The 13,848-nt window shown below is 57.3% G+C and overlaps 2 protein-coding genes across 3 annotated transcripts; one reads left to right on the top strand and one right to left on the bottom strand.

Annotated features, from left to right (window-relative positions):
* Positions 1–1,134: 1,134 nt before the first annotated feature.
* TP53I13 (tumor protein p53 inducible protein 13) lies at positions 1,135–5,519 on the bottom strand. Of its 2 annotated transcripts, none has more exons than XM_047707233.1 (7): positions 5,237–5,519; positions 5,051–5,119; positions 4,780–4,821; positions 2,509–2,637; positions 2,196–2,387; positions 1,557–2,112; positions 1,135–1,475 (listed from the first exon to the last, which is right to left on the bottom strand). In XM_047707233.1, the coding sequence occupies exons 1-7, from the start codon at positions 5,384–5,386 to the stop codon at positions 1,363–1,365; spliced, it is 1,251 nt and encodes a 416-aa protein (XP_047563189.1). In that variant the 5' UTR covers positions 5,387–5,519; the 3' UTR covers positions 1,135–1,362. The 2 variants fall into 2 exon arrangements, with proteins under 2 accessions (XP_047563189.1, XP_047563190.1); XM_047707234.1 differs by lacking the exon at positions 5,237–5,519 and adding an exon at positions 3,272–3,414 and having other exon boundaries at positions 5,051–5,115.
* A 188-nt stretch (positions 5,520–5,707) lies between these two features.
* ABHD15 (abhydrolase domain containing 15) lies at positions 5,708–11,768 on the top strand. The gene is made up of 2 exons (XM_047707232.1): positions 5,708–8,300; positions 10,337–11,768. The coding sequence occupies exons 1-2, from the start codon at positions 7,432–7,434 to the stop codon at positions 10,860–10,862; spliced, it is 1,395 nt and encodes a 464-aa protein (XP_047563188.1). The 5' UTR covers positions 5,708–7,431; the 3' UTR covers positions 10,863–11,768.
* The last annotated feature ends 2,080 nt before the right edge of the window (positions 11,769–13,848 follow it).

The following is a 13,848-nucleotide window of genomic DNA, read 5'->3' as shown; positions in this document are numbered from 1 at the left end:
CCCTGTAGCCACCAGCCCCCCTGCTGCTCTCCTTTAATGCCAAACGGCCCCTGTCCAGAGCACAGGCCCCAGCCTGTGTTCCCAGGGTCCCTAGCAGCAAACACTGGAAACTTTTTTTTCTTTCTCCTCTTCCACTCCTTAATTTTAACAATGTGGTAACTGAGTGTCCCTGCGTGCCTGTGTGTGTGTGCGGGGCGGCAGTGCCGTTCCGGAGGCCTGGCCCATCTGGAGTTCTGTGAAGGGTGAGGGGACCAGAGCAGCAGGACCAGTGTCAGGGGTCAGCCCCCCTTCCCCATTCTTGGGGCCAGGGACTGCTGGTAACCAGCTGGGGTCCAACCCGTTGCCTCCCCTCATCTGTCTCCCTGATTCATATCCCTTTCTCTATGAACTTAACAAAAACCACTTCCCTTTATCTCGCCTCCACCTCCTCCCTTGTGGAGGGGGATGTGCTGGCTGGGGCAGAGAACTGAGCATCTGAGCCCGGGGCTGGCTCCCCGGAGTCCCTGACTCAGCTGAGAGCCCCCTCCCCATAACTTCTGAGAGGCCAGCACCTACCCTGCGGTATCTGGGTATCTGGAATCTGGGCTGTGGCCTGGGAAGGCTGGAGAGGCAGATGTCCGTGCCTACCGGCTCTCCTCCCTGTCCTGCCTCTGTCCCAGGGGCCAGGCTCTACCTGTGTGGTGGTAGGTGGGCTGACTGTCAAGACGTGTGTCATGTACATTTGTATCAAAAATAAATAAGTGACCATGTGCTGTTGCTGACGCTAGAGAATGGGGGGGGGGGGGGGGGGAGACTGAGGAGGTGGCAGATGTGAGGGAGAAAGACCAACCTGTTGAGAACATGAAGCAAATGAAGATTCCAGCTGCTCCAGCCCTGAAACTCAGAATGACAGCCTTTGTGTTCTAGAAAAGGAACTGGGAAATAAGGTTTCCCTAACTAGGGCCACCTCCCCACTCCCCACCATGGCGGCAGATCCGGCTCTATCAGGCTCCTAAAACTATGGCTAAGGCCAGGTATGGGGAAGAGGTGCCTAACTTGCTGTTGTAAACACCCACTTCAAACAAAACCTGAATGGCCTCGGCTGGCGTCCTGGGTTGGAAGTGTCTGTGTGGCTGCCGCACAAGTTCAATCCCAGACTCTACCAAAATAATTTAATTAGAAACACAGGCAAGGGAGGCGGAAAGGGCCCCTTTCCTCACCGGAAGAGCGGAACACACCACAGGGACGAGCCCCTTCGCAGTGCTGAGGCGGGTCTGCTCCGTCTGGCCACCAGGGGGCGACCCTGCACAGGGTCCACGTGGCAGAGGTCGCGGCCTCCCGGGGGACAAAGCAAACCTGCCACGGTGGCAGGGCCAGGGCAGGTCAGTCGGAGCTGTCCCCATCTGGGCCGCTGTCCGGCGTAGGTGGGAGCAGGGGTCTCCGGCGGGAGCGCTTGACCCGGCGCGGGGGCATGAGCAGCCTCCTCTTGAGCACAGCTACGGGCAGGGCGGGGACTGGTCAGAGCACTGCAGCGGGGCCAGGGCGGACCTGGGCAGGCAAGAAGGGCAAGTGCTCACCGGCCACCGTATCCTGGCTGTCGGCCGTGGGCTCCCAGTAGATGCTCTCCCCCCGTCGGAAGTTTCGATGCAACCGAGTGCAGAGCGTGGCCAGAGTGAGCAGCACCAACAGGAAAGTCAGGGCCATGGCAGCCCAAGCGGCCTCCTCCGTGCGCGGGGTGGGGCCCCGGGCCACCCGCGGAGGCGCGGCTGCCTGAGGGGCTGGGGAAGCCTCCCCTGGACACGTGCAGCTCCCTGAGCTGCTCTGCCCTTTGGGCACTGGAGCCTCTAGCCTGGAGCTGGCATTGCCTCCAAGCCCCTCAGGCAGCATGGGGGGAGTGGGCACAGATGGCGCCTCACCCCCGGCAGCCCGGGCAGCCAACATTGGCTGCCGGGGCCTCTGGCTCTGCGGGGAAGCAGAGGAGAACCTCGGGCCTGAGGGGGTGGGCCGGAGACCAAGGGCAGCCCGCAGCCCCCGCCTCTTGGCACCACCAGGAGACAGGTGCCTGGGCCCTCTAGTTGCCTCCTCTGCACCAGGGGGCCACCATCTCCACAGAGTAAAGGCCAAAGCTGGAGCCTGGGGACAGAAATAGCAGTCACCTTTTACCCTGCCCAGGTAACCCAAGGACCCCACCACCAACCAAGCCCAGCACCCCTCACCTGCACACACCCTCTCCAGCACAGCCTCCCTCTACCTGGCCTTGGCACCAAGGACCCAGAAAGCCCATCAGAGCAGAGCCACGCCTTCTTCCTCTGCCTCCGCCACCACCTCCTCTTCAGCAAGTGGGCAGCCTGGGCCGGCTCTATCCACGCCATCTCCAGCACCACGCCCCATGCTGCCAACACCAGGGGCTAGGAAAGCAGAGCTTGGATGAAGGTGGGGAGCAAGCAGGAGGAAGTCTCCGCATTTTCCTTCCCCTGCACACAGGGCTACCGCCTCTGCCAGAGGCAACCACCTTTCATAACCACTTACCCGCTCCTGAGTAAGGCTAGCGTCAGCGGCCAGTGAGGGCTGGGCCACACAAACGTGGGCCAGGAGGGCAAGCTGGAGCTTCAGCCAAGGATGTGCGCAGGGGTGGTAGAAGAAGCGGACATCCTCGGCCTAGAGAAAAAAGCATGGAGACACCACTCCAGGCCCAGGGCACTCTGAGAATCCCAAGGTCTCCCATCCTGGGGGTGGCCAGATGACCCACCTACAGGGTTCAGGAAAGGACAAAGAGCCCTGGGTGCTGGCAAGCATTCCTTCCTGCCTCTGAGTGTTCCTCTCACCCCTCCTCCCCATCAGGTGCCACCCCTCGAAGCTCACAGCTTCCCTGACAGCAAGCCTGGTTAACGCTGTCAGGCCCCACCGTTTAGCTGTTATTCCTCTGCGCCTGCAACAATGGCTCCACAGGTCCCCGGTCTAGACTAGAAGCATCCCCCCACATGGAGACCAGGTCTTCCATTTATTGATTCTATCTATATATTCAATCTCCCCGCCAAATATCCAAATACAGGACACTCAGGCAACAGGTGCATGACCCCACGACAGAAACACTTCAACTACTATTAATTATTCTTTGATTGAGCTGGCCTGACGCTCAGATGTTATAGGAGATGCCAAAAGACAAGTCCTGGACTCTGCAGGGAACGTAAAGGAAACTCAGGGCAACAGAACCAATGCAAATGAAAGAGCAAACTAATAAAACTCAAAGTGAGTAGTGGCTCAGTTATAAAAGCTAAGTAGTAAGCATTACATGAATTTGGAAAAGGTGATGAATAAGGGCTGGCGTGATCGGGCATGTTCTCGAGAAAGCTGACTCTTGCACTGGGCTTTGGAGGTGGATGGGATGAATGGCAGGAGGGCTGGGCGCTACCCACTTCAGCTTCAGGTGAGAGGCTGGTGTGGAGAACAAGCAGCAGCAAAGGTAGAGCAGTGGGAATGAGGCTGGAACTCACGTGTAGTGAGCAAACCAACACAAATGGAGGGGGAACCAAAGATCTGGGGATGTCAGATGAGGCTTATTTAGGCAGGGCCCGAAAAGCTGGGGGTGGCAGGTGGGGAGAGGCATCAGAAAAAAAAGCCACTGAAGTTTCTGAACAGTGGAATGATTTAATGAAAGGGTGTTTGAGGGAAGGAATCAGGTAGGTGGCATGAGGTTTCTTGGCCTGGAGCTCTTACAAGGTTCAAAAAAGAGTTAGATGTGGGGCACCTGAGTGGCTCAGTCATTAAGTGTCTGCCTTTGGCTCAGGTCATGATCCCAGGATTCTGGGATCGAGCCCCATTATCAGGCTCCTTGCTTGGTGGAAGCCTGCTTCTCTCTCTCCCACTCTCCCTCCTTGTGTTCCCTCTCGCTGTCAAATAAATCTTAAAAATAAATACATAAAAGTTAAAGATGTTTCAAAAGGAAAAACTAAAGGGTCAGGGAAGCTATCTGACCACTGTCAATGAAACAGAGGTGGCCATGCAAGATGAACCCAGGTTTTCGTGCCTGGTAACCCTGGGCGCACACATACAGCTTCCTGCTGTACCAAGTACCATCACACACAATTCATTTAGGCCTCGGGAGTAGAGACATTACTCACACCCCCTCTTAAAACTGGGTCCCAGAGGCACCTGAGTGGCTCGGTGGGTTAAGGCTCTGCCTTCTACTCAAGTCATGACCTCAGAGTCCTGGGATCAAGCCCCCCCTCGGAGGGGGGGGGTGTCTCTGCTCAGTGGGGAGCCTGCTTCTCTCTGCCTGCCTCTCTCTGCCTACTTGTAAGCTCTGTCAAATAAAATCTTAAAGAAAAAGGAAGGAAAGAAAGAAAGAAAACGGGCCCAGAGAAGTCAGGAGAGTTCCCACAGTCACACAGAAGAGTGGGGGCATGGATCGTTTCTTTTTGGTCAGAGTTCCCCTTGCAGCCTCCTGCCGATGGGCAGACAGCTAGGTGAGCAAACCAACACAAATGGAGGGGGAACCAAAGATCTGGGGATGTCAGATGAGGCTTATTTAGGCAGGGCCCGAAAAGCTGGGGGTGGCAGGTGGGGAGAGGCATCAGAAAAAAAAGCCACTGAAGTTTCTGAACAGTGGAATGATTTAATGAAAGGGTGTTTGAGACAGCATTCCTGACACAGCACTGACAAGGCAGAGGCCCACGGTTCCCTGTCCAGGGACTGAGAACACGGTCTCAGTGGGGAATGGAACTGGAAAGCAGAAAACGCGGAGCAAGGCTGCAAGGAGCTCACGGTCTCCCACCAAGGAGGGCTCCCGCCTGTACGTACCTGCCATCGGCTCCTCCTCGCGTAAGTCACTCTCGGTGACACCTGTGCACGGAGGGGAAAGAGGACTTAGAGCAGCTGGGGGACTCCGTGCGGAGGAGGGAAAGGGACAGCAGGCCCCATACCGCCGGCTGGGAGGGAGACATTGGCAACTGACGGCCAGAGGAACTGGCAGAGGTCCTCAGAGGATGACTGTGGAGGGCGCAGCCCGGCCAGAGCCGGGCCGGGTTGCTCCTCCGCACCCCTCTCTCCCACCCCACCATCAGGCTCCTACCTGTGGCGGCAGAGGCCACAGGCCCTCGGGACAACGGGCTCCCACTTCCTCCTCCGGCTCGGCCACCACCTGTGGGTCCAAGGCCCAGAAGAGCTGGGGCACTGGGCTTGGCGTGGGCCCTGCCCTCCCCTCCCAGGCCCAGCCCGCCGGGGGTGGAGGGGGTTACTCTTAGTTCCCTCCACGCGCCCCTCCTTCCAGGACGAACTTTCGGCAAAGCGCTTTGGGATCCCAGGCCGAAGCCTGCTCGGCAGCGCGTCGCCTTACCTCACTAGGACCTAGGAGCCCCGCAAGGGCTGCCAGGAGAAGCAGCTGGGGGGAAGGCGGAGGAGGCGCCATCCCGGCCAGCCCGGGAAGCTGGCGGCCGCCTGGCAAGCCAGGGAGCGCGCGCCCCTGCGTCGCCCCCCGTACTGCCCCTAGGCCCACGTAGAACCCGGGCGCGCGCGCTCGTCGTCTCGCCCTCGCCCTCGCCCTCGCCCTCGCCCCCACCCCCAGGCCGCGCGCCCCGACGCTCCAGGCTCGCGCGCCCCCACCCCGCCTCGCCCCGCCCCCCGCAGCTGCGAGCTACTCTCGCCCCGCCTCCGCCCCGCCAAGGCCCGCCCACAACCGCGGACTTGGCGCGCACGCGCCCTAAACTCGAAGCCGGAAAAGTTTTGTGTAGGTTCCCCGGCCTGAGTGGACTGTGCTGCCAGACCCGCGGGGAATCCCTCCTTCGCCCGCGCTTCCGTCCCATCGCGTCTCCGCGGCCTGCAGCCTGGGTGGGATCATGGAGCTGGGCGAAGGGCGGGAAATGGGATCCCAGTGAAGCGAGTGGCTCCGGATGTACGCTCCTCCCGCAAACCCGCTTCAGACACGTCAGTATGACCTGCAACTAGAAGAGGGGCAGAATCAAGAAGTCCGAGCTGCGAGAGGAAGAGAGTCCCCGCTCTAGAGCTTCACCTTCAGTCCATCCCACCCGTGCCCTCGCAAAGAGGGCCCGAACCTAGCCAGAGGAGCTTCGAAGGGTCTCGGGCCTCTACCCTCCCCAGTCCCAGAAGTCCCAAGAAGCCGAAGCCGGGCCTGGGGCCGCTTTGCTCCCCCACGCCCGCCTCCCCTCTTGTCTTCGTCTGTTCAGCGATGGCCGGCATGCGCTTAGGAAGACATTTGTCACCGTGAGGTGGAAGACGCAGGGGGGAGAAGGGAGAGCCGGCTCGGCTACCCTCTTCCCAGAGCCCTTCACCTTGGCCTGGCTGAGGATTGAGGAAAAACGGGAACTTGGGTGGAGGGTGAAGGTTGAGATGCCCAGCCTCAAACTTCGAAGTAGAGCAAAAACGGGTTATTACGAAATAAAGAAAGAACGTGACTTACAAGAGGGTTATTTACCCATCCCTCCCTCGTTCCCCTGTAATTGCCAGCTACTGAAATGATGAAGGGACTGCAACCCACCCCCTGCCACGGCCCCATCGCAGACTGACAGGCATCCCCGAGCAGGACGTCTGAATGCATCTTTTCCCCCAGCTTGGGGCTGCTGCTTCTGGGGAAGCCCTGCTCAGGGAGCGGTGTTGAGGATTTCCATTAGCTGCAGCCAGGCTCCTGGGAGCACCATGCTCCCGGGGTGTTGGCGGTGGGGGGCGGGGGTGTCCGGACGGCGCGCTAATGCAGCGCGGGCATCAAATCCGCGGTCGGACGGGACGCTGGCCCGGAGCCGGACCCCCCGCCCGGCGGGGCTCTAGTGTAGTTGAGGGCGCCCGCAGGGCCGAGACAAACATCGAGGTCAGAGAACACGTCGGAGCCTGCGAAGGGAGGAGCGGCTAGTTGCTCCGGCTGCAGCTGCAGCGGCCCCGCGGGAGCCAGAGAGCCCGCGCCCGGTGCTGGGGTTTATTCACTTCTTTTGCTACTTCTCAGCTGCGGCCCGAGGACGCAGCGACTCATCGTCTCCCCCCAGCAGCTACACACTAAGCGGGGCCGACGGGAGGGGTCGTGGGGGGGTCTCTGATGCTTATCCCGTGCCCCGATCCTCGGTCTCCGAGTGTCCCCACTCTCTGCCGCCAACACCCCACTCCTCGGCTCGCTGCCCTCCCCACTCCCTTCCGGCTCGCCCGCGCGTCCTCGCTCCCTTTTTGTGGCCTAGGCTCCTTTCACCTTCTGCTCCAGCTTGTCGCAATCTCTGTACAAAGGGCCTGGGGCGGGATTGGGGGCGGGCGAGGGGAGCCGGGCCCGAACTGGCTGCCTCTGCCGGGCCACGGCCAATCCGGAGCGCCCACCGCCCACCCCCACCCCCGCGCAGGAGAGCCCTGGGCAGCCGCCCGCGGCCGGGCGGAGTCGCCCGCAGAGTGGGGAGCTCGCCGAGGGGACGGCCCCGCCGCCTGCCGCCCTCCAGCCGCCGGGGGCTCTGCTACCTCGCCATGCCGCCGTGGGACGCCGCCCTCGCCCTGCTGGTGGCCGCGCTCGCCCTGCTTGGCCTGCTGGCCCCGCGGCTGCGGCGCGCCGTCGGAGCGAGGACTGTGCCGGCGGCCCGCGGCCAGGACCACGAGGAGGAGACGGGCGGCGGAGGTGCCGCAGACCAGTTCAGCGACGGGCGGGAGCCACTGCCCGGCGGGTGCAGGCTCATCTGTAAACCGTCGGCGCTGGCTCAGTGCCTGCTGAGCGCCTTGCGACGCTCGGCAGCGCTGGAGCCGCGCCCGCGCTCCTGGCTCTGCGGGCCCCACCTGCAGACCCTCTGCCACTTCGTACTGCCCGTGGGGCCGGGGCCTGAGCTGGCCCGAGAGTACCTGCAGTTAGCGGACGACGGGCTGGTGGCCCTGGACTGGGTCGTGGGACCTTGTCCCCGGGGCCAGCGGGTCACCAACGCGGGGGGCCATCCCGCGGTGTTGCTGGTAATCCCCAATGCGTGGGGGCGCCTCACTCGCAACGTGCTCGGCCTCTCCCTGCTCGCCCTGGAGCGCGGCTACTACCCGGTCATCTTCCACCGCCGCGGCCACCACGGCTGCCCGCTGGTTAGCCCCCGGCTGCAGCCTTTCGGGGACCCGTCCGACCTCAAGGAGGCTGTCACTTACATCCGCTTCCGACACCCGGCGGCCCCTCTGTTCGCGGTGAGCGAGGGCTCGGGCTCCGCGCTCCTGCTGTCCTACCTGGGCGAGTGCGGCTCGTCCAGCTATGTGACCGGCGCCGCCTGCATCTCGCCGGTGCTGCGCTGCCGCGAGTGGTTTGAGGCCGGCCTGCCCTGGCCCTACGAGCGGGGCTTCCTGCTCCTCCAGAAGATGGCCCTCAGCAGGTGGGTGACGGAGGCCGCAGACCCGCAAGGAAGAGGGGGGCGTAGGGGTCTTGGGCTGACGAAGAAACAGCCCTGCCTGGTAGCGAATCACATAGGTTTAGGGCAATTTGGGCAGGGCTCTCCGCACACGCTTTCCGAAGCTATCCAAACCCACTAGACAGAACCAGGGAAACAGGTTTAAAGGCCATGGGCGGACTCAGCATCATTATGGTAGAACAGGGACACCTGCCCTGGGGCCCCATGGCCTCGTGTTAGCCCCAGAGTGTCCTAGCAACTGAGCACCTACCTGCCCCACCTGTAAGCGAGGCAGCGGCACACGTTTACCACTTAACCCACAGCTTGTCGAATCAGCAAAGAGGGTTCTGGAAGCAATTAGGACTGATTGTCTGCCCGGAATGTTTCCTTATTAGTCTTATTAGTCTGTGCCTAGAGGTGACAGGAATCAGAAATTTGGTGGTATGTAATTTATTAACATTCTCTGGATTTGCATATTCCTCGATATGGATCCAAAAATGTAAAGAATATGTCAACATACTTTTTAAAAAATCTCCAAAAGGAGAGCAGTCCACCCCTAGGGTGACAGGTGAGGCTTTGGCACTGAAGAGGCCAAGCGACATTCCCACAGCGAATGGCCAGGACTCAGCTTGCACTGCTGCCTTCCTAGGAGGTGGCAAAATGGGGTCAAAGACATTCAAGCAGAAAGTGTGGTGTGGCAGAAAGACCTGGGGTGTGCAGGCAGACTCACTTCAGTTCAAATCCTAACACTGGGTAGGTGCTCAAAAAGTGATAGCAATGGTAATTTCTCTTCCTCTCCTTGCCCTGTTTTGTTCTGAGGAGGCCAAACCCTGAGCTCAACAATGGCCCCAGGAGCTGTCATGGCGGCCCAGAACTTCTGGGCCTCCGAGGCAAGGTGTTCTCCTTTGGCTTGATTGCCAGTTTCCATTCCCAAATAACCTCAGTTATTATTCAGTGCCCCGCCCCCACCCAGTGCTGACTCGGGGCACCTGCTGGAGGATAAGGGGAGGGAAGGGAGAGGAAATCTGGGCCTTTAGCATCTGCCCTGCCTATAGAAGTTCGGGATGGAAAACTCAGGGCAAGCCTCTTTGGATGTTTGCTGGAGACACACATCCAGATTCAACTGGCTAAGTCTGGATTGATATGCCCAAAGCACTGAGCTGCCCATCCCGGCCTCCGAGTCAGGGTGCCAGGCTCTCTCCACGGAGGTTGAAACAGCAGAAATGCCCCTCTTCCCCAGAGCAGTGGCTCTCAGGCTCCCATGTGGGAACTTACCCTGTAAAGTAATTATACACCTGGCCGCTTCCTCAGCTCTTTCTAGGAATACCTGTACCACTGCTCAAGATTTGCCTTTATCTGGACAGCATGTTAGCTTGTAAAAACTAGACTAATATAACCTGAAGAAAGATGTTAACAGTGGAGGGGGGTGTCACCTGCTGGTTTGGATAGTTTGAGCCAGGGGGTTCTAGCAGGGCTTCAGGAGATGACGGTTCAGAGCAGGTTGCCTACAGAGGGTCAGGAGTTGAGGTCAGGAGGAGAGCTGTCACAGTGGATCAGCTGCTGTGAAGTCACTTGCTGCCCCCAGGGTGAGGCAGGCTAATGCCATGAATGCAGGCCTGGTAGGAACTGTGACACAGCAGGAGAGAAGAAATGCCCTGAATGCCTGCCCATGTTGCCAGACCTTTCCCTTTCCTTAGAGAACCCAAATATCTGCACTTTATATGACATCTCTAGGTTTTCAGTGATGACAGTGGGGCACCGGGCCTGCTCAGTCTGAAGAGCATGTGACTCTTGATCTCAGGGTTGTGAGTTCAAGCCCTGCACTGGGCATAGAGTTCACTTAATAAAATCTTTAAATGATGACAGTGAAACGGAAGTTTAAAAAAGTGTCATACGGCCAAAGGATGTCTCTGGGGCCAGAATCTGGCCTGTGGCCTGCCTCTCTGGCACGCCTGTTGTCAGTTCATTTCCTCATGCTTCCCTCTCTTTCCTACCCTCCCTGCCCCTCATCATGCTGCCAGGTATGCCTCGGCCCTGCAGGACGCCGTGGACACCCACAGGCTGTTCAGGAGCCGCTCCCTTCGAGAGTTTGAGGAGACCCTGTTCTGCCACACCAAGAGTTTCCCCATCAGCTGGGACACCTACTGGGACCACAACGATCCCCTCCGGGATGTGGATGAGGCCGCGGTGCCTGTGTTGTGTATCTCCAGTGCTGACGACCCCGTGTGCGGGCCCCCGGACCACTTTCTGCCCGCGGAACTCTTTCACAGCAACCCCTACTTTTTCCTCCTGCTCAGTCACCATGGAGGCCACTGCGGCTTCCTGCGCCAGGAGCCCTTGCCAGCCTGGAGCCACGAGGTCACCTTGGAGTACTTCCGGGCCTTGACTGAGTTCTTCAGAACAGAAGAGAGGATGAAAGGGCTGAGCAGGCACCGGGCTTCATTCCTGGGGGGCCGGCGTCGCTGGGGGACCCTGCAGAAGAGAGAGGCCTCTCCCTCTTCCAATCTGGAGGAGATCTTTAGCTGGAAGCGATCATACACGAGGTGAGGGCCTGCCTGAGAACAGAGCTGGGCATGCAGAGTCCTGAACCAGCTGTGAGGACAGAAGGGGGGCCTGCACTCCAGGGCCTTTGTGGCTGATTTGGCCCCCTCTCTTCGACTGGTCTGTGGAAGAAGGAACTTCCAGCAAGCTGGTGCTCACTTTACCCTGAGAACATTCCTGCCCCAAGCTTTGCTCAACACATTCCAGCTCTTCCTGGTCCGCAGCTGGGCTGTCACTGTCATGCTGTCTCGTCACCGACCTCATAAGCCAAAGAAGAGCCCCCTTTGAGTCTATGGACTCTTGAGAAAATGCTCTGTGACTAGCAAGGGCTCTAGAAAGAATGGGTGTATGTGTGTCATTGGAAAGCTCTGTCTCACATAAATCATCAGCTCTCTGACCCTGATTCTTGAGCTGGAGCCACTCAGTGTCATGAGGACAGGATGTTTGTGTCTCAGTACCACTTCCCTCCTTTGGTTCTGTGGCTGTGGCACTCTGCTGACTTCAGAGCGGTAGGGCTGCGTCAGTCTTGCGTGAGTGTGGGAAAGGCGGCCGAGGCAGCAAGTGCTGTGCTGAGACTGGGCTGGTGAGGACGACGAGGTAGAGAGAGCATGTGTCTGTCATCTGGAAGGCTGAGGTCCCGTCTTCCAGACGAGTCCTGCAGGTCTCTGTTGGGCTGATCTGGGCCTTCAGGCTAGGACTTCAAGCCTAGGGAGATCTTCAGGATGATTTTAGGAAGAGGGAGTCCTCAAACACAGGGCCTGCCAGCCTCTCAGGCACGCTGGCTGCTCCCTCCAGCACCATTCCTGGGGATTACTCCAGAAAGTCCCAGCCAGAGGTGTTTTTCTCCTGAGATGCGGGCTTCTTCTAGGTGGTGAAGAGTATAAACCTGCTATCTTTGGTGTTTTCTGGTTCGTTGCCTTCTTTTCTGACACTACTACCAGCCTCTTCCCTTCCAGGGCCTGGAGAGACATCTGGGACCAGAGAAAACAAAAGTTCCAAGAGGTTGGCTAGCGCTTACTCAGTGATTTACGAATATTTCACATTACCACGCTTTTTCTGCTCCATTTATTCAAAAGGCCATCTGTGTCGATGTAGAAAAAGCTTCTTCCTGGAGTTGGCCACTCACTGGCGGGTTTTATGGTGTTTGGTTTTATGAGGAATAATCCTGAAGATCAGAGTAAAGCAAAACATGCTACAGATTGATCCCCACATCCTGGTTTAAATTAGGCCATTAAACAATATCATAGGACATCTAGTTTTATGTGTGGCTATGAACTTTGCCCCGAAGTTTTATTTTAATTTGTTATCGAGAAAGAAGACACCTGTTTTGACAGGAAGCCCCCTCCTGGCCTCAAGCCAACAAACCAATTTTAAAGAGGAGAGAGGTTTATCAAAAGCCCCGTCCTATGGCTCAGTATGAGGAATTCCAGGGATCATAATTTCAGATTTGGATCATCTTAGTCCAGCTGTGTTCTAGATCAAATTGGAAGAAACTCTGAACTATCCTAAAATCTCACCTGAGGTGCAGAGGACACTCAATTATATCTGAGGCACATTATCCTGTCATGAAAAAAATCACTTCCCTCCTTCATTTCTTGCTCCCCTCCTCCACGTTCCCCATCTGATAGTCTTTCACCCTTTCTGAGCAGAAGTAACGAGGAACTGAAATCTAAAGCCATTCCGCTGCTCGTTTACAGCCCCTGTAGAGGGCTTGCTGAGGAAGAATTCCTTACATCTGGCCACCACCCCCTCCCCAGCATCTGGTATAGTAAGGATTTCAGTTAATTAGGGTGCTGCAGCTGCCCCACCCCCCATGCAGAACCTCAGGATCATTCAGAACTGACTGCAAAATGGAGAGCAGCCCAGTAGGTTTTAACCTGTTGGGGCTTATGGGGCCCCAAGGGCTGAGCTCTGGATTGTTCTTCTAGGCCAGATACCATGGGACTCTGGTTTTTTAAGGTAATAGCTTTTGGAGAAATTGTGGTTGGTTTTCTTTTCCTTTTTTATAAGAAAGCAAGCCTGGAGGGGTGGGGTGTGGGTATGTACACGTAACATTTTTCTTTCAGTGACAGCCCCAGCTTCATTCATTTCCTTGGACCCACAGCCCTAGTACCTAGACCCTAAGGTATTTCTCCTCTGTGTCCCCTGCGCCCCCTGTGCTTATAACCTGTCTCAGGAAGCCACTTCTTTCTCATCTTTCCATTATTACTTTTTCAGCAAAATTTGCCAAGAATGTGCAGTTCCTGTTCAAGTAGGTTTGGGTGACCGTGACTTTCAGTCTAACTGAAGGAATTGCCCGTATTCACTCAGCTTTGGTGAACAGCTGATCAGACAAAACCAGTGGGGAGAACCCCAGGCACACTATTCTGAGACAATATGTGACCTTTGAACAAAATCCTAAGTTATGCGTTTGAGGAAACAAGAAACAAACAACAAAATAAAACTAAGACCACCCAAAGAAGTACCACTGAGTTGGTTTTCCAGGTCTCTTAAGAGCCTTAAGCGATCCTCACAGGCTTCATTCACTTGTTTGCCTTCCTTTGGCTCTCTTCAGTATTTCTAACCACCTTCAAGTCTTAAGAGACAAAAGCAGCCCCAGCCCCCAAAACACAATGGCTTGGAGGAGGTATGATGGAGTCCTCAGTCTCCCTCCACTGGGTCAGAATGCAGGAAGCAAAGGACTGCCTCTGAAGGCTTCTGATCTCTAAGACCTGACACTGTGCTTGCTATAACTTCATTCTCCTAAGAGAGTATTTTATGTTCTTTATACATAGGTTTCTAGGGTGGCTTGGCCAGAGACGACAGTATACAGAATGAAGCCCCAAATCCTCACTTTGAGGAGATACCATCTCTGTTTCGAGTGAAGGTATCCTTCCTATGACTTGAGTACTGTTAAAAAAAAAAAAAGGCCTTGACACAGGAAGTATCAGTTTGGCTTTAGACCTCAAAATTACCCCCGAGTCAGAAGCTCCTCTCTACTTATCTTCCAGCC

Source organism: Lutra lutra, chromosome 16, assembly GCF_902655055.1.
Source record: "Lutra lutra chromosome 16, mLutLut1.2, whole genome shotgun sequence".
NCBI lineage: Eukaryota > Metazoa > Chordata > Mammalia > Carnivora > Mustelidae > Lutra > Lutra lutra.
The sequence above is the reverse complement of the archived record's forward strand: the minus strand, read 5'-3'. Positions and strand labels throughout refer to the sequence as shown.